General features: G+C 40.2%; 1 protein-coding gene across 1 annotated transcript in view; it reads left to right on the top strand.

The window, feature by feature from the left end:
- Positions 1-25,058, top strand: part of LAMA4 (laminin subunit alpha 4) — a 153,182-nt gene that overhangs the window by 106,370 nt on the left and 21,754 nt on the right. Inside the window, exons 20-26 of the mRNA XM_084622433.1 lie at positions 1,002-1,144; positions 2,666-2,828; positions 4,873-5,006; positions 6,479-6,650; positions 9,457-9,588; positions 12,569-12,711; positions 17,487-17,625. Of these exons, the coding sequence (XP_084478559.1) occupies positions 1,002-1,144; positions 2,666-2,828; positions 4,873-5,006; positions 6,479-6,650; positions 9,457-9,588; positions 12,569-12,711; positions 17,487-17,625 (1,026 nt within the window). The remainder of the gene's footprint in view (positions 1-1,001; positions 1,145-2,665; positions 2,829-4,872; positions 5,007-6,478; positions 6,651-9,456; positions 9,589-12,568; positions 12,712-17,486; positions 17,626-25,058) is intronic.

Raw genomic sequence — 25,058 nt, 5'->3', positions numbered from 1 at the left:
AAAAGACAGAAGTGGAAATAAGTATGTGGATTTTTCAGCAACATTTCTCTATTTCTTACCATCAGGGATTTCCACAATAATATTTTACTGATGCTGGTCATTGGTTAGTGACATGCAGTGAACTATCCCTGCAATTTTTCCCTCTCTCCAATAAAATATTCTATCCAAGTAGCAAATTGCATTGCCTGATGCACTGAGATACAGAGGCTAGCTTCTGTAAACTACACTTACCATCCACACTCAACTGGTATTGAACTGCTCTGAAGCAATTACTTCTGTCTGCCAGCTTTCGTGGGTAACATGTAATCAACACTGTACTGCTGACAATGTAGATTTCAAGTCTGGCAGTTCAAAGGTCTTAGAGATAAGAGCGTTTCTTTGCCTGTGGCATGTGCTACTGCTACTGAATACCCTCCTCATAGCTACTTTTAAACACTTAGAAAGGGCTTGCACTCTCCTTATCAAAAAGGGTTGTGAAGCAACTGTGTTAAATTTTTACTGTTAAAAGAAAACAAAAAAGACACATCTCACAAACTCTGTGCAATGTGGGCCAACTGGTAGTTTGGAAAGGTGGAGTCAAGGGCTTTTCTTTTTAATCTTTTTTTAAAAAAAGGAATTTCTGTGTACAGTGCATGTAAATTAAGAAATTCCCTGCTGAGAGCAGATCTGATTATGGTGCATATGGACAAGACTTTGTTGCCACTTCCTATATTGATACTGCCTAGTAAACAGTAGGCACATGCAAGAGCATGTGATAGATTTCAGTCAGAAAATGTCTTAGAAATATTTAACCTGGCAATTACTTCATCCAAAATGGATCTGAAGCCATACTTTTTGGACAGTGCCATCTACTGAAACAATATAATTAGTGGAAGGTGTGCTTTAGTTTATTAGTTGTACATAAATATTCTCTTTTGTCTAAAACTGTCTAATATTTATTAGCTTTTTTGGATTATGAGTGAATCAAGTAGCCCTGTCATCCCAACTCATTGATGTTTTAGGCAAAAGATTATATGGGTCTTGCGATCAAGAATGACAACCTGGTGTATATTTATAATCTGGGAGGTCGAGATGTGGAGATACCACTGGACTCCAAGCCAATCAGCTCTTGGCCTGCTTACTTCAGTATCATCAAAGTTGAGAGGTAAAGTGTTTATGTGCAGCTGCTCTATTTCTTATGAGATCAGTTTGGTTTGAGAATTTCACAAGTGAACAAGTAAAACTCAGCAGTACCTATCTAAGGTACTTTAACTATCTAAGGCCTTGTCTACATTGTCATTTACAGCACTGCAACTTTCTCACTCAGGGGTGTGAAAAAACACACCCCTGAGCTCTGCAAGTTTCAGTGCTGTAAAGCGCAGTGTAGACAGTGCACCAGCGCTGAAATATATGGCAGAATGCAGTAAAACAGAGCAGGAGACTTACAATTTTCCCCCAAGTAGTTCAGTCACAAATTTAATTAACGCATTATTTTTTTAATGAACATCATCAGCATGGAAGCATGTCCTCTGGAACGATGGCCAAAGCATGAAGCAGCATATGAATCTTTCGTGCATCTGGCACATAAATATCTTGCGATATCAGCTACAACAGTGCCATGCAAATGCCTGTTCTCACTTTCAGGGGACATTGTAAATAAGAAGCAGGCAGCATTATCTCCCAAAAAAGTAAACAAACTTGTTTGTCTTAGCAATTGGCTGAACAAGAAGTAGGACTGAGTGGACTTGTAGGCGCTAAAGTTTTACATTGCTTTGCTTTTGAGTGCAGTTATGTAACAAAAAAATACATTTGTAAGTTGCACTTTCATGATAAAGAGATTGCACTACAGTACTTGTATGAGGTGAATTGAAAAATACTATTTCTTTTGTTTATCATTTTACAATACAGATATTTGTAATAAAAAATAATATAAAGTGAGCACTGTACACTTTGTATTCTGTGTTGTAATTTAAATAGATTTATTTGAAAATGTAGAAAAACCTCAAAAATATTCAATAAATTTCAATTTGTATTCTATTGTTTAACAGTGCGATTAATCGTGATTTTTTGAATCACGATTAATTTTTTTGAGTTAATTGCATGAGTTAACTGCGATTAATCAACAGCCCTAATATATATATATTTTAATTGCAGTTAACTCACACTATTATATATATACACACTCACACTTTTTTTTTTTTTTAGGAAAGGTGAAAAAAAGCTAGAAAACAGAAATGTCTCCTCCATAGTTAACAACGTACTTTTTCCATTTCTCCCTGATCCTACACTTGACCCAAATATTTGCCCCAAGAGCTCCAGAAAAAACAATTGGGCCTGTATCTCTTCTCCACCATTTTTCCACCAGTGCAACTTCAATGGAGCTATTCATTGGCACAAGCCTAAGAGTCTAATCTTGTTTCCATTGGAGTCAGTAGAAATTCCCATTGACTCCAAGAGGGCAGGCTCAAGTCATAAATGGAAGGAGAATCCACTGCAATCTCTGTAATTTCTCGCTTTGATCCCAGCCAGAACACCAGATGGGTGATGCTTTTCTGGTGGGGAAAATATTTACACTAAACAACCAAAAAAACTTTTTTAAAAATTATCTTTTCCTGTTTCTTATATCTAACCATCAAGCTAAAGATATGACTATGCAGCCCTCTTTTTCTCCAAATTCCTTCAACAGGGTGGGAAAGCATGGCAAAATATTTCTAACTGTGCCGAGCCCTAGCAGCACAGCTGAAGAAAAATTCATCAAAAAAGGAGAGGTCCCTGGTGCTGACTCCCTTTTGGATTTGGAGCCCAAAAATACCGTCTTCTATGTTGGTGGAGTGCCTTCAAATTTTAAGGTAGATCAAATAACTCTTCTGTATATATTGAAATTTAAATAAATCAAACCCAGGCTGCTGGGACTTCCTTTACAAACTTGTCATTAATGGAAAGGTTTGGTTACTGGAAACATCCTTATTAAGTCACATACCACATTACGATTCTTCAACAAGTTCCCTGGAATCTGCAGCACTGACCAAGGCTAATGCTACCATCTACATAGAATGTCCTCCAATGAGAAGCTGATCAGATTCATCTTGGCTACAGTAAAATGTTTCTGACATGTAATTAGAGAAAAAATACGGAGTTATTGTTCTAGATGGACACCTAGTAGCCCAACTGAACAATGCGTGCTTTCTGCTATACTCTGTCAACGCTGGGTACCAAGTTTGGCATAGAGACTTTCCTATGTGAGGGCTGTTGGATGGCCAATTTGAAATGTGATAGTGGCCTCAAGGTAGACACCCTATAGAATTCATGGTGCAGACATCCATATGTTCCTAATATTAGCCATAAATTGTTTGCTACTTCTGTGAAAATTAGTTGGAAAACCCATTTTCTAAACATCAAAGACTCTTAAAGATTTTAATCAGTAAATATCTATTCAGGGATGTAAATCTGCACACCAGAGATGGTTCAGCAGAATTACTAAATCCCAATGAGGACCTGATATGACTGTGGAAAAAGCCAACTGATATGCCAATTAATGCTGGTTGTAACAGGCAGATAATGTGCTGACGAAACGTTTGCTGCTGCTATGTCTATTCTACAGTGCAGCATTTTTTAACATTGGAAGACTGCTGCATTAATTCTGCCAGCTTTACTTTCATTTTGTTTTTACATCACTTAATTTTTTCCCTTTCACTAACAAGGCAATTTAAATTCAATTTGCAGTGATCATTGTTGAGTTATTTAAAATAATCTCTGCTGAACTTTAGCTACTGGCAAAGATAAGTTCCATGAATATGCGAGAATCTCTCAGAGTTCACATGCTTTTTTTTTTTCCTTTCTTGTGGTATGAAATGGCCTTTAAACCACAAAGAGATGTAAATGAAATGAACACAAAATACTGGGGGATATTTCCATTTAGATTGTTATGAAATGTTGTTCTTTGAATATCATAGAGACAAGGTGGGTGAGATAATATCTTTTATTGGACCAACTTCTGTTGGTGAAAGAGACAAGCTTTCAAGTTACACAGAGCTCTTCTTCAGGTCTTTGGATAATAAATTGTGTAATTCGACTAAAATAGATCTGGGATTAGTCATAAAATCATTATAGCATCACATAGCACCATACCCTAAAATCTAACTCCTTCTTTTTTTGCCCCTTGTCTTTAAAAACTATGGTGGAAGTTCTCATTTGTAGTAGTCCTATCTAAGCATTTGTTCTCTTCAGCAGTTATTCATTACTCCTTTGTAGACCACAGCATAACTGCCTATCCCCATGCTTGGACACACCACTTCCCATATCTGGCTCACTAACTTTAAGAGGGGTGTTAACAGGCCACTTTACCTGGAATGGTCCCTTGAAATATGTGTTAACTACTTATGCTAAACAATCTGTCCACCTTGTATTTAGCTGTGACACTCTGAGTAGGTTTCCCAGACCTGAAGAAAAACTCTGTGTATGATCAAAAGCTTGTCTCTCTCATAAACAGAAGTTGGTCCAATATAAGATTGTACCTCAGCCATCTTGTCTCTAAAGCTTTGTCTACACTAGCACTTTTGCTGGCAAAACTTTTGTAGGTCAGGGGTGTGAAAAAACACACCCCAACAGAAGTTTCACTATCAAAAGCACCGGTGTGGACAGTGCCGGTGTGGACGGTGTGGCCAATAGCTACCGCTGTTCATTGTAGGTGGTTTAATTATGCCGGCATAGAGTAACTACACAGGAGACCTTACAGCAGTGCAGCTGTGCTGCTGTAAGGTCCGTAGTGTAGACATAGCCTAATACTAAGAGCTTCAAAACAAAATTGATCTCATGAACAAATGAATTTGGCATCTCTGAATGAAATACATATGTTGACTTTACCCTTTTGCCTTTGTTTCCTTCTCTGCACAGCTCCCTCCCAGTTTGAACCTGCCCGGCTTCATTGGCTGCCTGGAACTGGCCACCCTGAATGATGATATAATCAGTTTATACAATTTCAAGCACATCTACAATATGAACACCACTGTATCGCCACCTTGTGCCAGGTAGAGAAAAATTCAGTTGTTACAATGAAGTTATTTGATAGCCTGCAATGTTTGCAGAACCAAATGGCTACTTCATTTGTTTCGTTTTAGAGAAGAATATCAGGATAATATTAACTTGACCTTTCCTGAATATACCAACTGGCTTGATCTGGTCTACAATTGTACATTTTCTTTGTTATTTTCCATCTGCACAAATTGTCACAAATGGCTTATTTGCTCCTCTGACACAGAGCCATTAGTCATATGCTCCTGAACTATTCAGTAAAGATTTTTCTTCTTTTTAAGCCCTTTGCAGAAAGAATAAGAAATGTTCCACTTAAAGGGAAACTGTAAAATTCATTTACTGTAAATATTTATGGGAGGTTTCTTCATTTGGTAGTCAGGAACTCTAGTTTTGTGTTGCATTTTGATGTATATCTGTATGATCAGAGAGGAAGAAACTCTAGTATTGTTGGAAATAAATGTAGATTTTAATAAATCTGAAGAGAGCAACAAAAGTATAGGATTTTCTTTCCAAATCTCTCTTACAGAGAGCAGATACTGTGAGTGAAAAAGCCCTATTTGCCACATCTCTGTAACAGTGTGTGAAGGGTACATTCCTTGCATAATTGAGGATCCAATCCATCTGCAGTTAAAGTACATGTTGGATTCCCATTGACTTCTATGGGAGTTGGATAACCCTTAAAAAGAATACCTCTGCCTATAATCAGGAAGGCTTGTGGCCCTAACACCTGTCCAAGAATGAGCCTCAAAACTTTCCAGTTTCCAACATATAACTATAAAAAACTGGGCATGTTTAGTCTTGAGAAAAGAAAACTGAGGGGTGGGACCCCAGAACACCTTCAAATATGATAAGGGCTGTTATAAAGAGGACAGTGCTCAATTGTTCTCCAGGTCCACTGAAGGCAGGACAAGTAGTAATTGGCTTAATCAGCAGCAAGGAAGTTTTAGGATTGATATTAGGAAAAACTTCCGAACTATAAAGATAGTTAAACTCTGGAATAGGTTTCCAAGGGAGGTTGTGGAATCCCCATCACTGGAAATTTTTAAGAAGAGGTTACACAAACATTTTTCAGGGATAGTCAAGGTTTATTTGGTCCTGTATCAGTGCAGAGGCTGGGTAAGATGACTTCTCAGCATCCCTTCCACACATACATATCTATGACTCTGTACCACAAAACCAACACATGACCTTATGATAAGGGAGACTGATACACTATCACAGCCCTAAATAATTTTTCAGGGAAAATTCTCAGACACCAGTGTAAAAATAAAAAAAATCAGAGACTTAAAGTCTCCGTCCCTCCCAGGGATAAATAAAAGTTCAGGATGACTATTCCAAGAAAGTGTTATAAACTCTGACACCCAAATGTTAACAACTCCCTGGATCTTTAATGCAGGGTCATAATGCTAAGAATGCTCTAAGATGGGTTCTAATTCTTGCTTGTTTCTGTGTTTTTTTTCCGTGCTAGGAATAAGCTGGCCTTCACTCAGAGCAGAGCTGTGAGCTATTTCTTTGATGGCTCTGGCTATGGTTTGGTGAGGAACATTGAGAGAAGAGGAAGATTCAGCCAGGTGACTCGTTTTGACATAGAAGTTCGAACACCAATAGACAACGGGCTTATTTTCCTGATGATTAATGGAGTGAGTATAAAATTCTGTTCTCACACTGTCCCCTGTTTCTCTTGTGCCTATTCTGCACAGTTACTATGCAATACCCCCAACGTGGATGATTTATATTTCATTTTGGAAGAGAAAATTCCCTTCTGCTCACATATCATGAGAAACCTGAAGTACTGGGTACAAAGCTCCTAGTATTCTCTGATTTACTCTCATTGGCCCTAATTCTGCTCCCACAGTGGCATAATGAGCACTTCAGTGGAGTTAGGGTAGCATGAAACCACTTAAAGTGAGAAGATAATCACACCCAGTATTTTTACTTTTATTTAAACATGAATGCACTGTCCGTGCTATCAGATGTTACTATATAGTAGTTGACATGAAGTTCTATACATTTGTCCCCTGGTAGATAGATGGCTGAACTCTGTTAATACAGTGCAATAGAATATCAGGGTTGGGAGGAACCTCAGGAGGTTATCTAGTCTAACTCCCTACTCAAAGCAGGACCAATCCCCAATTTTTGCCCCAGATCCCTAAATGGCCTCCTCAAGGATTGAACTCACAACCCTGGGTTTAGCAGGCCAATGCTCAAACCACTAGACAAGGTGGATAAGATAATAGTTTTCATTGAACCAATATAGTTAGTTATTGTTGTAACTTGGAATTAGAGACTATCCTAAACCAAAATGGTGAATCCAAGCACCCCCAAATTTTCAGAAGTTTAAGATTGTCCCCTACCTCTAGAATGGTCTGAACAAAAAACCCACATCCAAACATCTTTAGGGCTTTACAAAATTTTGAATATAAACTCAGACTTGTGTCTTGAGGCATCTCTTCCTCAAACTTGCAAGCCCAGTCTGGGTTAAAATAATTTTAATGAAGCAAAAGAAAATAATTTATTGTGTAGATATGGCAAAAATATCAAGAAAGTAGAACAGTTCACCTGCCTGAACAGAACCATATCGGCTAATAGAGACCTCAAGAAAGAAGTGACATCAAGGATAGAAAGGCATCCACAACATTTACTAAATGCAACATCGTATGGAAATCAAAGAAACACAGCACCAGAACAAAACAGATGCATTTTAATTCAAACAACATTTCAGTGCTAATAGATGGCTGTGAAAGCTGGAGATCTACCAAAATGTTAGTTAGAAAAGTAGATGCTTTCCAAGTAAGTGCCTACAAAAGATACTGGGTATTGGTTGGAAAGACTTCGTCACAACGAAGAGGTCTGAGAAATCACCAACCAGCAGCTCGTTTCCACTAGAATCAGAAGGAAGTGCTGGACATATCTGGAACATGTACTCCGGATTCCAACACACAGACACCCATGAAGCTGTCAAGTGGAAACCAGACAGTGTCAGGAAACAAGGGCACCCAAGAGAAACCCTAACAAGAACCCTTCACCGGCAGGGTAGAACAGGTTATCTCAATACCATAGAACAGTTGCAAGCAGCAGCAAATGACAGAAGGAAATGGAAGATTCCACCCCGTATGCCAATATTGGCTCATAAGGATGTAAAAATGTATGTTGATACAGTATGTGCACAGACTTCACTGCAATGAATTAATTCCATTTTAATGAAAACACTTACTTGGCAATGTTTTCCGCCAGGGATACTTATAGAAGAGATTTCTGTAGTGCAGATTGCTCTACAGCATCTGAAAACCACCAGTAACCTCAGCTCTGCTTTAAGCAGCAGTTGCTACCCAAAAACTCTTCTGTAGTAGATCAATAATTGGTTTCTTCTGAGCAGAAATTCCAAAAATTGTGTCTCAATTGTACTTTATAATTTTGTACTCTGTGATGGAAACTACAGTCATATTGGACATAAGCTGTTGAAGACCAGTTCTGTTGATGGACATTTTTGGTTGGATTGTACAAAACCAGCTACCACTGTTATGTTCTATGTGGACAGCTCATAAATATGCAAAAATAAGATTCTTTTTACTTTATTTACAAGTTTGGCCTGTTCCTTTTGTAGTGTTTTCTGAGGTTTAACGCTCTTTTGTCTCCATTAGAGACTGTCATATTAATGTTAGAAAAATATAAAAACAAACATCTGGCCAGATCCCCAGCAGCTGTAAATTGATCCATTTTACTCCCTTACATGTTTAGATGGTTTACCAAACTAATTCTATGCCACAGAACTTGAATTCAACTTGATTTCTTGGTCCTCCTGTGCCATGGTATTTCTCTCTCCTTTAAGTGCTCCCCATTTGTTCCCCTGAAAAATTCACTACCTTAATGATTTAGCTGAGTGCTGCTCTGCTTATGAAGTTTTGTATGCAGTGTTGGTGTTGCTGTGTTGATCCCAGGACATTAGAGAGGCAAGGTGGGTGAAGTAATATCTTTTACTGGATCAACTTCTGTTGGGGAGAGAAACAAGCTTTCAAGTTTACTCTGTGTAAGCTCAAAAGCTTGTCTCTCTCACCAACAGAAGTTCGTCCAGTAAAAGATATTACCTCACCCACCTTGTCACTATAAAGTTTTGGTTATCCAACCATAGAATAGAGTCCATAGCATGTGGCATAGGTGACCAATGGCACAGCCTGAAAACCTAATTCAGAATACTGAATAAGTATATGTTTCAAACAGTAGTTCACCAAAATTCCAAATCAATACTGTTTATCAAACAATTTATGAATAAAAAAATCCAGGAAAATTATGATAATTTTGCAAATAGGTAAAACACCATTTTCAGTGAATAAATTTTTCATAATTAATAGTTCAACCATCTTGAATCATATAATATATCCATCTCTATATTGCTTGCATAAGAATGATGTCTATATACTTTCCTTTAATGCGGTTTGTTTTGTACAGAGTATGTTCTTCAGTCTAGTGATGCAGAATGGATTCCTGTATCTGCGCTATGACTTTGGCTTCAGCACCACCCCCATGCTTCTTGAAGATTCGATGAAGAAGGCTCAAATAAATGATGCAAAATTCCATGAGGTAATACTGATGTGAAAGTATTTTTATTTAGGTAGCCACACCAAGAATAATAAAGCATAATGCTAGGTTGCTTCTCTTATAATTAAAGAACCAAAAGATGATGGGTCAGATTTTATATAATACCAAATGTGTCAGTTTTGCTATGAAGTGGCAAGGAACACCGGGCAGAAAAAAATATACTAATACTAAAAAGTATTAAAAGTCAGAATAAAACTATTGTGACAGGGTCGGACCAGATGGCTACAGGAGAGTAATTTTTTTTTTTAAAGCAGAAAAGAATTTTATTTGTGTAACACTTACAAAGAATCACCAAAAAGGATAAAGCAAAACTATGCAACAAAACAAAAGCAAGCACAAGGTATAACACAGCAGCCTTCAGGAGGGAGAAGTGTTCAGGCTAGCCTGGGCCCAGAGCAGGGGGGCTTCCTCGACACTCGTGGTCTTCCACCCTCCTGAGTTACCTGGTGGCCTAGAGCGGGGGCGCTTCCTCGACACTCATGGTCTTCCACCCCCTCGAGTTACCTAGTGCCACGCCCAGTGTCACAGATTATTCCTCTCCTGAGAGTGCCCGACAAGATGGGCACGGCTGCGGCGTGGGCGGTTTGGGGGTGGAGGAGACGTACACCACGTGTGATAAGACCCCTCCTAGGTGACAGTGATGATGGTATCCACAGTGGCAACGGCTGGGGCTGGGGTCTCTCGCTCTTCCCCTCAATCAAAGGGTCAGACGGAGGGAACCGGACGGGGTCACCGAGCAGAGAACCTCGGACAGTACCCACCGTTCCTCGAAGGCGTCAAGGGAGTCGGTGGACGCCGCCCAGAGGAACTCCGCCCGGATACGTGAATGTACTGAGGATTGGAAAATGGTCCTACAATCACAGAACGCTTCATTAGCCAACTTCCCCTCTCTGGTTTTATAAATGGCTGTTTTAGCTAGGGCTAGGAGGAGGTTAACCAGGAGATCTCACGATTTTGTGGGGCCACGGATGGGGAGTGTGTAGATAAAAAGGTGAGGGGAAAAGTGTAGCCAAAAGCATAATAAAATGTTTGTGAGGAGCCGGAAAAGGGACTGCAGCCTGGCACACTCTAAATATACGTATGCCAGGGTTTCCCTCACGTTGCAAAAAGGGCAAATATCCAGGATGGGGGTGAACCGCGTCAAAAACACGCCCGTGCTCACAGCTCCGTGAAGGAGCCGCCAACTAATGTCCCCGACGGGCCTTGGGACCAAAGTGGAATACAGGCTGGCCCACTGGGACTGCTCACCCTCCAAAGGTGGCAGGACGTCCCACCACTTTGTATCGGGGCGGAACACCAGGGTGTGGGCGTGAAGGGTGTGAAGCGTGAGTGTGTATAGATATTTCCGTGGCGCGATTTGGAAACTAACTGGCTGCAGTTCATGCAGCCGGCTCGCAGTGAAAGGGTGAGGGGTTTGTTGGGATCTACAGGGTAGGGGCCCAATTGAAAGGTCCGGCGGGCCTGGGGTAGAGGGTGGGCGGGGTGCGCCCTCGCACAGGGCTCGGTTGAGATAAGCCTGAGCAGCGGGCATCAAGGCGGCCTTCACCTCCTGAAGTATGCACCGGGGGGTATGAGGTCTGGAGAGCCCCATGCGCCGAGCGAGTGTCAGGGGATCCAGCCAGTCTCCCCGGTCGTAGTCCAGGAGGTCTGCGACTCTCGTGACTTCTGCCAGGACCAAACTCTGGCGCACCGAGCAGGACTCCGCCGCCTGCACACGGAGCTGGGGGTTGTGTAGCAAGGGCTCCGCGAGGAGATCTGCTCCCACGGTGGCCGCCACGGACCTGGTCATTGAAAACAGTTTCCAGGTCCGGAGGAGGTCCTGGTAGAAGACCGGCAGCCCGGAGAGGTCTCACGGAAAACCTCTCGGGCAAAGACTCCAGGAGGAAGATCCTATGGTGAGAATAAAGAAGGTGTTGGGAGGAGGTCATGGGGAAGTAGCCCAGGGAGTTGTAGCTGTCGCACAGCTGTTCCAGGAGGCACTCTAGACAGCTGCATTCCACAGGGCCCTGGGCTGGAACCCGGAGTAGAGGGCGGGCCCAGGTTCCCCCCAAACCTCCCAACTCCTGGTCAGACACAGGAGGAGTCGACCTGAACTGTGGGTTCAGAAAAACGGCCAAGCGGAGGGCTGCCGTGAAGCTCCAAGGTGAGTAAATCCACCAATAAGCGTAAGACCCACCAACGTGGAGGAGGAACTTTGTTACACTATATATCCAGAGGAAAGCACTTCATAAATATGGTTCTCTACAACCACAAATCACTATTTTAACTCAGTCAGTTTTAGCAGCTACTGTATTACAAAGTGTTGAACTCCCATTTCAGTACAAAAGAAATTACTCAAATGAAATTCAGTATTGGTGTTGGATCTATAGACACTTATTTAGGCATTCAGCAACCTGCATTAGGGGTACCAGAGAATTTGCTTCAAGCCATCATAGCTGTGACAATGACAGTAATAAATCTGAACCATAAGGGCATGATTCTTCTCTCACTTACATGGTGCAAATTAGGAGTCTGTTTATTGATATCAGTGGAGTTACAGTGGTATTTAACTTGTGTAAGTGTCAGCAGAACTAAGCCCTAAGTTTCAACAATAAAATCAGATTTAAAGACATATCCAAATTCTCTACTGAAGTCAATGGAAGTGCTCCATTTACACCAGTATAGAATTTGGCCTGTGATTATTTTTTACAAGCAAATGAAAGAAGGCTTCTGTTTGTTTTTGGCCATTAGAGAAACCATTATATTGAAATGAACTCACTACTAGTCATTCTTGTCAGCTCCCCACTGATTCACAAGCCTCTTTTTGACTAATTAGAATAATTGTTAATTTTAAAAAGTACAATAGACAATAATTATAGACTCCCTTTTATTAAAAATGCCAATTTGGCAAACCCAGCATGATAACTTCTAAAAGACAATATTTTTGGACATTTGGAGTTGAACTGTTCATTTCTCCTTTCAGATTTCTGTTATATATCACAATTCTAAGAAGATGATCTTGGTGGTGGACAGACGACATATAAAAAGTGTGGAAAATGAAAAGAAAGCAATGCCATTCACTGATATCTACATAGGAGGTGCTCCTTCCGAGATCTTGAAGTCCAGGTTTGTTGACAGTCCAGGTTCCATCAGTACTTATCTGATTGTCGCACAATGGTTTGCAAGAAGGTGTGTTTTACCACCTTTGCTCCTTCAGCAAAAACAGCTTCTAAGATTCCATTTTAATTTTGCTCAGAGCTCCATGTATAAAGAACTTGGCATCTGTACATTGATCCAAGATGGCTGTAGCTCTGCTGCTGGCTGAAATTAGTCATGTGATCTAGAAGAGTCTCCACAGAGGATAACAGAAACTGCAGTACAGCTGAGACAAAAATAAATGTTTAAAGAGTGTATGAAAACAAATATATATACATATATGTACATAGGAAAAGCTAATCCCCCTTCTTTTCAACAAGCATTCTTCTTTGAGCAAAATGCCTTTAGCTTATGAACACAGATATCATATCTCACTCTCAATCATATTTTCAGATAAAGGGATTTTTTCCACTATAAACCTTAGTTCAAATCAGTCTCTATTTATCCTTGGGCTCAAATGTAGCTGTCCCTGTACTGATGTGCAAAGGTTTTGAGGAGAGATCCCAGGGATCCTTCTCTTTCCCCTCAAGCCACTGGACAAAGTCCAAGCATAGTCCCATTAGGGAGTACAGGTCCTACTTCCTAAAATGAGCAGGAGTAGGACCATGAACACTCTCTGCTCCTATTTTAGGATCAGCCAGAAGATTTTGTTAGATGCATAAAGTAGTACTCTGAAATGGTGGCAGAGCTGCTACTGCATTATTACACTTCCCATTGTAAGATTTGTTTTCAGTTGCTTATAACTTTGCCAGACTTTAATCGTGTGGGGTAAAAAATTTCCATGCTGTGTCTCCACCTCAGATTGAACACTTTTTGAAAAATTGCAGAAAAATGGTTCAGCCTTTTGCTAGAATGAGGTTAAGTACAGGACCCCTGCCTCATTCAGTGAACAGGATGGACCTGCTCTGAGGATTAATCAGGGCTGTGTTATAAAGGAGACTGTTGTCTGTAGGACCCCTGCCTCATTTGTTGCAGAAGTTGGAAGATGTGCAACTTTATGGTCTTTATGGCTAAGGCAGTTGAATGCTGCCCTGGAGAATTGGATTTGATCCCTGCCTCTGCCACAGAATTGCCATGTGAAGCTGGGCAAGTCATTTAAACCAAACTTATCACCGGTGGTCATTAATTTTGTGTTCCCCATTTTCTGCGTGCCTGATTTGGGACCCTGAATTCTGACTTGCAGAAGTGCAGCTGACTTGCAGCTGTAACTGATGTCAATGAGAGCTGTGCGCTGAATAAATGAAGTCCTACACGAGGCTAAACACTCTGAAAAATCAGATCCTACTCATCTCACTCGGGTGGCCAAAATTAGCAGATATTTTCATCCTTAATCTTTCTGTGTCTCAGTTCTACAGCTGTAAAATAGGGATAATACTATCCATCACCTCACAGGGGTGTTGTAAAATAAAATTAATTAAGATTTATGAAACACTCATACTATAGCGATGAACACCATAGAACAGTCCATGAGAAAATTAATAATTCTATATTCAGTGCATGGTATGAATAGTGTGTAGTAAATGGCTGGGGCCAGACTCTGAACAATGAGGAGAAAATGAAAAATAAATAAATAAAAATAAATAGCTGCTCATTCAGTGAGCAAAATCCATTCTGTGCATCGAGTGAGGGAGAATCCTGCGGAAAAAAATACTAATTAAAGATTCTCTCATAATGCATACACACAAAGGGGCTGAATTAAGGTTGCATGGGCAACATTAAGTCTGGCATTTACTACTTTTTAAGTGCTTCATTTTGCAAACTTATTAATGTTTTTTAACGTAGGTCATGTGTGTAATATAAAATAATGAATGGTATAGAGAAGGTATATTGGACATTTCTTTGCCTTTTCTCATAACATAGCAAGATAACATAGCACATCAAACAAAACTGAAAGGTAACGACTTTAAAACTGATGAAATACAGTTGTGCAAAATGAGTAATTAACCTGTGTAACTCATTGCCAAATAATATCATTGAAGCCAAGAGCCTAGCCATACTTAAAAAAAAAAAATAGTAGGGCTGTCAAACAAAAGTAATTGTGATTAATTGCAAGATTAAAAAAATCATGATTAACTGCAGTTTTAATCACACTATTAAACAATACTAGAATGCCAATGTAAATTTATTATGAATATTTTTGATGTTTTTCGACATACAAATATTTCCACTGTAAAAAAGAAAGAAAAGACAAACAAAAAAATAAACTTGCAATGTACAAGTCGAAGCATGAAGGGGCATACAAATATTTAGCATATCTGGTACATAAATACCTTGTAACACCAGCTATAACCGTGCCATGTGAACACCTGTTCTCACTTTCAGGTGACATTGTAAATAAGAAATGGGCAGCATTGTCTCCCATAAATGTAAACAAACTTGCTTGTCTTAGCTATAGGCTACCCAAGAAGTAGGACTGAGTGGACTTATAGGCTCTAAAGTTTTACATTGTTTTGTTTTTAAGTGCATGTATGCGGAAAAAAATAGTTGTACATTTGTAAGTTTCACTTTCACGACAAAGAGATCGCACAACACCATTTGTATGAGGTGAATTTAAAAATACTATTTCTTTTGTTTATCTTTTTACAGTGCAAATATTTGTAATTAATAATGATATAAAGTGAGCACTGTACACTTTGTATTCTGCGTTATAATTGAAATCAATTTGAAAATGTAGAAAAACATCCACAAATATTTATCATAAATTTAAATGTGTATTCTATTATAGTTTAACAGTGTGATTAAAATTGCAATTAATTGTGACTAATTCTTTTAATCTAGTTAATTTGTTTTGAGTTAATCACTTGAGTTAACTGTGATTAATTGACAGTCCTAAAAATTAGATATTTATACAGAGAATGAAAACATCCACAGTTACATTATATAAGATAAAAATATAATGGACCAAATTCTGAGGTGGTGTAAATTGATATAGCTCCATTGAAGTCAGTTGATTTACACTGATTTACATCATCTGAGAACCTGGCCCAATAAATATAAACCATCATAATTCAAGGAATAAACTGATCACTGTGACGATGGCTAGAAAGAAACGCTCTACAGGCAGGTAACTCCAGAATTTCCCACTATGAGGATTCTGATACCTTCCACTACTAGCCACTGTCCGAAGCAGGATAGCAGACTAGATAGAACACTGCTCTGATTGATATGGAAATTCCTTTGTTCCTGGAAAATATTCACCAACGATCCTAACCAAAATCTGAATTAAATCTTTATCTTCCATTCATCTTCCATCAACATCTACTTGATTTTCCTGAGGAGATTTACATTTTACTGAATTTGTTACTTTGCAACTAGCTAATAGACTTAGGAAGTAATCTGGTTTTCCTCCAAGGCAGTATATTTTCACTCACTCCAGTAGCCTTTTCCTCTATCATTTTTCTTGTCTTCAAATGAACGAATTTGGAATCCCATTCATGTATTTTTTCCCTCACACCATTTTTTTCCCCCAGTTAGGGATATTTAACTAGTTAAGGAGCTATTTGAAGTAACAAACCAAAGGGATTACCCACATGAGGAAGGGTCAGCCCCTTAACCTATTTATTAGGACTTGATCCAAGTCCCACAGAAGAGAATGGGAGTTTTCCCCTGACTTCAATGCGGATTAGATGAGGCACTTTGTGCTTATTGTTTAGAACATACAAATAATTGCTGATAATCATCCAGACTTCAGCTAGGCTGAATCTCCCAGATCATTTGAGGTTTATTAGCACAGTCAGTGTTTAATTTACCCCTGTGGAAGTTGATGGGGGTAATTCTGAAATAGCACCATTATGTGCCAGTAACTGAGTATCTTCTAACATCTTTGTGCAAATGCCAACTGAAGTTCTACCTTTATCCACAGATAAAGAGAGAAACAATAAGGTGATTAAGGCACTGGCCTGGGACTAGAGAGATCCTGTTTCATTTCTTGGCTCCACTACAGAAACTTTCTATGGAACCCTCAATAAGTCACCTCACTTTTCTTGTGCCTCAGCTACCCATCTATCAAATCGGGATGATAATACTTTTCTACCTCCAAAGGGTGTTATGAGGATAAACTCAATGATGTTAGGTGCTCAGATACTATTATGATGAGCACAACAGAAAAATGTCTGAGAAAGAGTAGTCACTACAGATTGCTGTGCTAGCAATCTCAAACCTGACATTAAAAGGATTACTGAAGGCTATATTCTGCTCTCATTTACCACCTTGAAACCATTTAATTAAAGATTCATGGGTGTAAGTGAGATCTGAATTTGGTCCCAAATCCATTACCTCTGTTGGTATTATTTGTTTTGCCAGTTAAGTCCTGTCTGTTTCCTGAAATGAGACTGGAATTGCCTATTGGGGCAGTTCATAGAGGAAAAACTGAAACATAACTTTCATAGATTTGTTCATAAGACAAAAGTCAAAACCCATATTTTTCTTCTTAAAAATAGAAATCATACCACATTTTAATTTCAGTTGCTATTTTAAACTTCTCAAGATTTCTCCACATGATTTCTTCAGCATACTCACCAATTTCCCTCCTTAACATTTGTAAGTGTTGATGTATTTTGACCTTTCAGAATATAAAACATGGGGAAATAGTTGCTGTACATAAAAAGCTGGGATTGGGATTGACTGGGGCAAGAGGTTTGTGTTTTTCAAGTTTTCTGAATGCTATGACAGGGGAAAAAGGGGGAAAAGTACTTTTGTGAGGATTAGGGTTACCTAATTGCAGTCTGTTTGACACTGTTTTCCAGCAATGTTAGCCCACACCTCACAGTAAATACTGGCTTTAAGGGCTGCATGAAGGGTTTCCAGTTTCAAAAGAAGGATTTCAACTTGTTAGAGGAGTCAGGAACCCTGGGAATCAGTTATGGCTGTCCAGAAGAGTCACTTGTAAGTATAGCACCATGCATGAAGCCGTGGCAAACTTTTGGTTGTGGATCTGACCATCAACTTGACATTAATTCCAAATAATGGGAAGGAGAAATCTGCAACCCAGGAACTATACTTAACTCATTGATTTTTTTTAATTGCATACTGAAATGATTCCTAACTTTTATGCTGAATTGCAGTACAAAATAATCGTGTTTTGTCTGATATTTCAAAAGTTGTGATGTCAGGATTCAGTCTATAATACGTAATGTACTGTATTCTGAGGGCAGATAGTCCCACTTTATTCCATTTTTGTTTTCTGAAGTAAAGAGAATATTCTTAGAAAGGGAGTGCTTAACAGAAGAGGAGTACAGAAGGCAAATGTGAAAAACAACAGAATGCTAACCCATCTATGGTACTACTTCCCCAGGAGTATTGACAGATGGACAAATATTTCTAGGCTGATCCTGTTCATGGAGAAAAATCAAAGGGCATTGTGGATAAAGAGACTTTTCCTCTCTGTGGCTTTTCTTCTTATTGTTGGATTGTTTCAGTAAGCAGAGTGGCAACCAAGTTTGAAATGTATGATGCCACATGGCAGCCATTTCAATTTGTGCATTACAACCAATATGAACAGACAAAAATGTCAAAGCATTTTCTGGTCAGAAAACCACTCAGAGGTCCATATGAAAACCCCAAAGAAGAAAAAATTGTCCTTGGAACCTCTGGGTCAGTTTTCCCCTTGCTGTCACCAATACAACTACAACCCCATCAAACTTAATGGGATGGCATTAGTACAAATGACCCTCCATCGTGAATCATTCTGTTCAATATAATAGAAACCTGGTAAATCTAGATAATGTACATGATCCTTCAAGTGTATATCTGCACCCATGCAAAGCCCCATTGAAATCAGTAGGACTTCGTGCCAGAGCAGAAATCTGTGTTTGTAGAACTCATTACAGAATTCGAGTGGATATCAACTAAGTAGGGGGGAACCTATAGCTTTGTAACATACTCTTGTCAGTATTTATTTTCATATTTTCACTGAGAAACATTGATACAGAGTCTTCATGGGGCAGAGAATGTAGGCAAGGGGGGAAATCCCTGTGTTTATTCAGGTTTCAGAGTAGCAGCCATGTTAGTCTGTATCCGCAAAAAGAAAAGGAGGATTTGTGGCACCTTAGAGGCTAACAAATTTATTTGAGCATAAGCTTTCATGAGCTACAAGCTCACTTCATGCACCTGTTAGGGGGCTTATTCCTTCACCCACTTACTTCCCTGGTCCTTCTCGCATGAACAGAGAGCAACAATACCCGAAGTCCAAAGGTGCAAACAATTCGATGTTTATTGGGGTGAACTTCCAGCAAGCATGATTCCAGTTTCCTTCCTTAGTATCCTCCTTCCCAGCTCTGACACCACAAAGCCTTACACCTGTGTCCCTGTTCCCATTCCTGCCCTTAGCCAAACATGATTCCAATTTTCTTACCCCCATTCCCTGTTCCCATCTCCCCCTTTAGCAAAACATGATTCCAATTTTCTTACCCCCATTCCCTGTTCCCATCTCCCCCTTTAGCAAAACATGATTCCAATTTTCTTACCCCCATTCCCATCTCACTCACACCCCCACCCACACCCCCACCCCATCACTTCCTCATTCACTACAGATTATATAGTAAAACTTGAGTTCTGCTTAGCTATACCTTAACCAATCATTTTCCTGAAATTTAACTAACCAATCCTAACATATTGTAACATGATTATGTAACCAATTATATCCCACCACCTCAATTAGTTTACACCCAGCAAAATTAATTATACAGCAGACAGGAACAATCACAGAACCAGACAGAGATTATACAGACAAACAACAGCAAAGTGGGAACTATAATGACAAAACAATACAGAAGTGAGGATTTCACATCCCAGCTATTGATAAGTGAGTTCTTGCCAGACAGGATGCTATCAAACTAAGTTTCCTTTTACATTTTCTAGGCACTTCCCTTTCTCTGGAGGTGATAGGAATACAATCCTGTCCTGATAGTGCCTAACAGCCCAATAGCACCTTATTTCAATGTGACTAGTTTGGAATGCGAGGATGTGACCGTTCGCTTCCCAGCTTATGGCTGCCTCTGCTGCTTAGCCAAAGGCCTGAGCCTAAGCACAGGGCCACAAACTGTCACAGTAAGAGAAGGCCCTTACACTGGCAGACAGTGGTTTTGATTCTTTCTTTTATACCTCTATCACTAGCCAAGTGATAAGAATACACCTAAATTCTTAGAGTATAGGCCTTTACAGACAGGCCTGAATATCTATATCCTAACACTCCACCCCTTTTTTTTTTTCTTTTTCTTTTTGGGATCCTCCTGCCCAGGTATCCCTGGAAAAGCATAGGACATATGGCGACACATTTCCTGATAGGGCCAGGCATCAAGGTGGAAGGTGTCGATATTCCATTTGTCCCACTGCCCCTTGTGTAGTATTGTGCCCTGCACCTTCTCTCATACGGGCATACCACACCTATTCCAATTAGTGTTCCAGACTTCCCATTAGAGTGGGCCTGAGAAGGTTGGGTCCGGGTTGTCTAGTACACTGCAGGGTTTGGAGGGCTTATTACATTCCTAATAGGTTATCTCCCTATGCAACGTAACACAAGTACAGTTAACAATACAAAATCCACAGCAACACCGAGTCCTGACCACTGCAGTATGGTCCAACATCCGAGACACCCCCAAAATACTGCCTCTCCTCCTTCGATGGGGTCACGATCTTGTGTCCAGTTGCTGGCAGTTGCAACAAGCTGCTCCTTCAAGTTTTGTATGCTTTTGTCCATATCACAAGTCCATTGAATGTTCACAGAGAAATGGGATATTGTCCAAACCAGCTTGACCACTTGGTATGGAATCAGGCAGTAAGCCCTGGCTTATTCACAGCAATAAGATTCACAGATCCATTTGTGCACCAAAGTCCATATAGCAGCATGTAGATGGGTGTAGTTTGGTTATGGGCTGGTGTAATTGTGCCCCCAGTAATATGTACATTCCCAGCAAAACACCTTATACAAGTACACCCAATTGTCCACCCCTTGCATAGGCCATTGATCCTGCTCCTCTATAGTCATAGGAGAGGGGCACATCCAAACATCTTCTATTAATTTACACTATTTTACACACACACCCATTGATTTCCAGTGAGCTCCTCCCCTTCTCATTATTTCCATAGGGCTTGTGGGGGCCACCTTAGTTGCCATTCCATTTCCAGGTATCACGGTAGCTATTACACAGGTGCTGGCCTCCTAGTTGAGAATTTGCATTCCCATACACATCTTCCCCCCCAAGGCCAGCCTTTAGAAGCCATCCCCCACCCACATCATGAGGTTTTCTGTTCATTAAAACACAACAATGCTAGCAACAAGACAAACACCAGACAAACAACACAAAACATAGATTCATGGTATTCTGGGTTATTTTTCCCGCTGGCACCAGCTTGCTTGTAGAGTATCTGAAAAACAAAAGAAACAATTTCCACCCCCCTGGTGGGGACAGATTATTGTTTAATAATAATACCACTTTCTTTTACAAATGTCCTTGCTACTTGCAGGAAAAAACAGAAGAATTACCTCCAGACTGTCCTTATTTTGTTCTATAGTCAGGCTAGTGAATTACCTCACTCACTGGTCATTTATGAAATTCATGAGATGGTGTACCTCAGTTTCCCCTCTTGTACAACAGACCAAGTTTGCAATAGTTTCTCTGCTGTACCAAGCTTTAAATTTATTCTCAGGTAATAGCTGAGACACAGCTTCAGATTTTAGCACTGTACACACACACACACCCCTTAAGGTTAACCTGTCCCCCTTATTTTCAGGCTTGACTTGTTTTTTTCACCTCCCTTTCCTGAAGGGCCATAATCTGAGTCTTCTAGTAGCTTGTTTGCTGACTGGATGTATTCATTATTTGCAGCTCCTTTGTGCCCATCAGCTAGGTAATTTGCATTTACACACAGAGGCTTACTAGCTTGCTTTTGGATCCAAAGCTGTTAGCAGCTCAGACACTGTCTTAAAAGGGAAGCATTTTACTTCCACCAGAGTTCTGATTACTTTCCACTTTCATCTCCTGCTCCAAAACACAGCGATCTGAAAAAGAAAGCACAACCTATTGTGGCTCCTTTTGGAGCCCTATTAGGATTTTAATGAAGTACCATGTTTTATTTGCATTTCTTTTACTCCTTTTCCAATATACACTGCACATGTCCTGGGAAAATGCAAATTCCTTCCATATAGTTTAACCTCCATAACATCATATTAGCCAAATTAGTTTTACACAAGGTATAACTGCCTCCCCCATGCCTACAGAGTTTTCATGCAGAACCCACCAAAGCAACAATCTGATCCCCCAGAGCAATCCCAAGGCTCAGTGTTCCCATCATTCCTCCCCTTTTCTTTTCTTTTACCTGTGCACACACACACACAAAATTCTGTTTTGCCTAACATCCCTTGCACTGTAATTACTCTTTTTACACAACTGTACCCCGATTACACTTCCATCTTGTACAACTAGACACAACTAGGGGCAGCCAAGTTAAGTTCCAAAAGAAACCTCTTCCATCCTTTAGTGATTTTGATTACATTACCCAATAGTCAAATAATTTTGCTCAGATTCTCTCTCTGCCTGCAGCAGTCCCCTATAGACCATTTCTGTGGGAAAAGGGCCCATTTTCCCTCAGAATAGCTATAAAGGCTTCTGTGGACAGAAGCATAGTGGTGATAGTAGCCACTCTACCTGACCCCCTTGGATAATTTAATTACCAAGCTTCCATCCAATGTGACTGCACAGAGTTGCACATACAGTTACATTTATATAACTGGGTTTTATCATTAAACAAAAACTTCCTTCTTGACATCTCACATAAGTATCCAAAGTACCCTCCATTAAAACTTCAGAAAAACAAAAGAGTGTGGAAAGGCAGGTTGCACTTTGAAACTTTATTTTATTTTTTTTTTCCTCCACTCCCCCAGGACCAAGTCTCAGATCCAGTCTCTAAAGGTGGTCTGTTAACTCTGCTTTTGACCTTAAACCCTTTTGTGCCAAATCATCTTTCACTATCCCTAACTAATTTACAACCCTTCAGCAGCCCTTGCTGAAGCAGTACCAAACTTGAAAGATTACTGGCAGCTTCCCATAATGCTGCCCTTACTTCAAACCTCTCAAGCAGACTGAAGTGCCTCTTTTCCCTGGGAGGCATTCAGTCCCCATGGGCAGGGACCTTCTTCCCCTACCCATATACCAAGGAGGGTGGGCTCCTCAGCCACCCCCCATACCTCTGGGTCCCCTAACACTTCCTCATTTCCTTTTTAATCTTATCCCAGGTTGACCCCTGTACCTGGTATGGGCCCTGGTCCTCCCTTATCCATTTATCCAAAAAATCCTTTACCCTGGCTTGCCAGAACCCGCAACTACCATCACGAGAGTTCGCGATACCCCCTCTAAGCAGCTGCGCGGACTGTTGGGGAGGGGGACTTACAGGCTGCCACTCACCTATCCAATGCGATGCATCCAAGTCACGGCACCAAGATGTTAGGGGGCTTATTCCTTCACCCACTTACTTCCCTGGTCCTTCTCGCATGAACAGAGAGCAACAATACCCGAAGTCCAAAGGTGCAAACAAATCGATGTTTATTGGGGTGAACTTCCAGCAAGCATGATTCCAGTTTCCTTCCTTAGTATCCTCCTTCCCAGCTCTGACACCACAAAGCCTTACACCTGTGTCCCTGTTCCCATTCCTGCCCTTAGCCAAACATGATTCCAACTTCCTTACTCCCATTCCCTGTTCCTATTTCCCCCTTTAGCAAAACATGATTCCAATTTTCTTACCCCCATTCCCATCTCACTCTCACACCCCCACCCCCACCCCACCCCATCACTTCCTCATTCACTACAGATTATATAGTAAAACTTGAGTTCTGCTTAGCTATACCTTAACCAATCATTTTCCTGAAATTTAACTAACCAATCCTAACATATTGTAACATGATTATGTAACCAATTATATCCCACCACCTCAATTAGTTTACACCCAGCAAAATTAATTATACAGCAGACAGGAACAATCACAGAACCAGACAGAGATTATACAGACAAACAACAGCAAAGTGGGAACTATAATGACAAAACAATACAGAAGTGAGGGTTTCACATCCCAGCTATTGATAAGTGAGTTCTTGCCAGACAGGATGCTATCAAACTAAGTTTCCTTTTACATTTTCTAGGCACTTCCCTTTCTCTGGAGGTGATAGGAATACAATCCTGTCCTGATAGTGCCTAACAGCCCAATAGCACCTTATTTCAATATGACTAGTTTGGAATGTGAGGATGTGACTGTTCGCTTCCCAGCTTATGGCTGCCTCTGCTGCTTAGCCAAAGGCCTGAGCCTAAGCACAGGGCCACAAACTGTCACAGTAAGAGAAGGCCCTTACACTGGCAGACAGTGGTTTTGATTCTTTCTTTTATACCTCTATCACTAGCCAAGTGATAAGAATACACCTAAATTCTTAGAGTATAGGCCTTTACAGACAGGCCTGAATATCTATATCCTAACAGCACCCGATGAAGTGAGCTGTAGCTCACTAAAGCTTATGCTCAAATAAATTTGTTAGTCTCTAAGGTGCCACAAGTCCTCCTTTTCTTTCTGTGTTTATTCAGGGATTCATTCAGTTTAGGACCTTTACTTCCCCTGAGTTCAGTGGGCTTTGAATGAGGCCCGTAGTCTCTAAAGAAATAGAGAACAATTTGACTTACATAGTTTAAAAAAAAAATCGAAGAGAATGTTCGAAACCAATAGGAAAGGGACAGCTAATAAGACAGTAAATATCATAATGCCGCTATATAAATCCATGGTACAGCCACACCTGGAATACTGTATGCAGTTCTCGTTGCCCCCATCTCAAAAAAAGATATATTAGAATTGGAAAAGTTACAGGACAGGGCAACAAAAATGACTAAGATATGGAACAGCTTCTGTATGAAGAGAGATTAAAAAAACTGGGACTTTTGAGCTTGGAAAAGAGATGACTAAGGGACAATATGATAAAAGTCTATAGAATAATGAATGGCTTAGAGAAAGTGAATAAGGAAGTGTTATTTACTCGTTCAAACAACGGATGGGGTTGATTTCAGCCAATGAAATTAACAGGCAGCAGGTTTTTTTTAAAAAAAAAAAGGGAAAGAAAGGAAGTACTTCTTCAAACAACGCACAGTCAGTCTGTGGAACTTGTGGCCTGGGGATGTTGTGAAAGCCAAAACTATAACGAGGTTAAAAAAAATTTGCTAAGTTCATGGAGGATAGGTCCTTCAATAGCTATTAGCCAAGGTGGTCAGGGATGCAACCCCAAGCTCTGAGGGTCCGTAGCCTCTGACTTCCAGAAGCTGGGAGTGGACAACAGGGGATGGATCACT

This window comes from Lepidochelys olivacea (assembly GCF_965140295.1).
Source record: "Lepidochelys olivacea isolate rLepOli2 genome assembly, chromosome: 3".
Classification (NCBI taxonomy): domain Eukaryota; kingdom Metazoa; phylum Chordata; order Testudines; family Cheloniidae; genus Lepidochelys; species Lepidochelys olivacea.
Note: the sequence above shows the minus strand (reverse complement) of the source record. Positions and strands in the feature narration are given on the sequence as shown.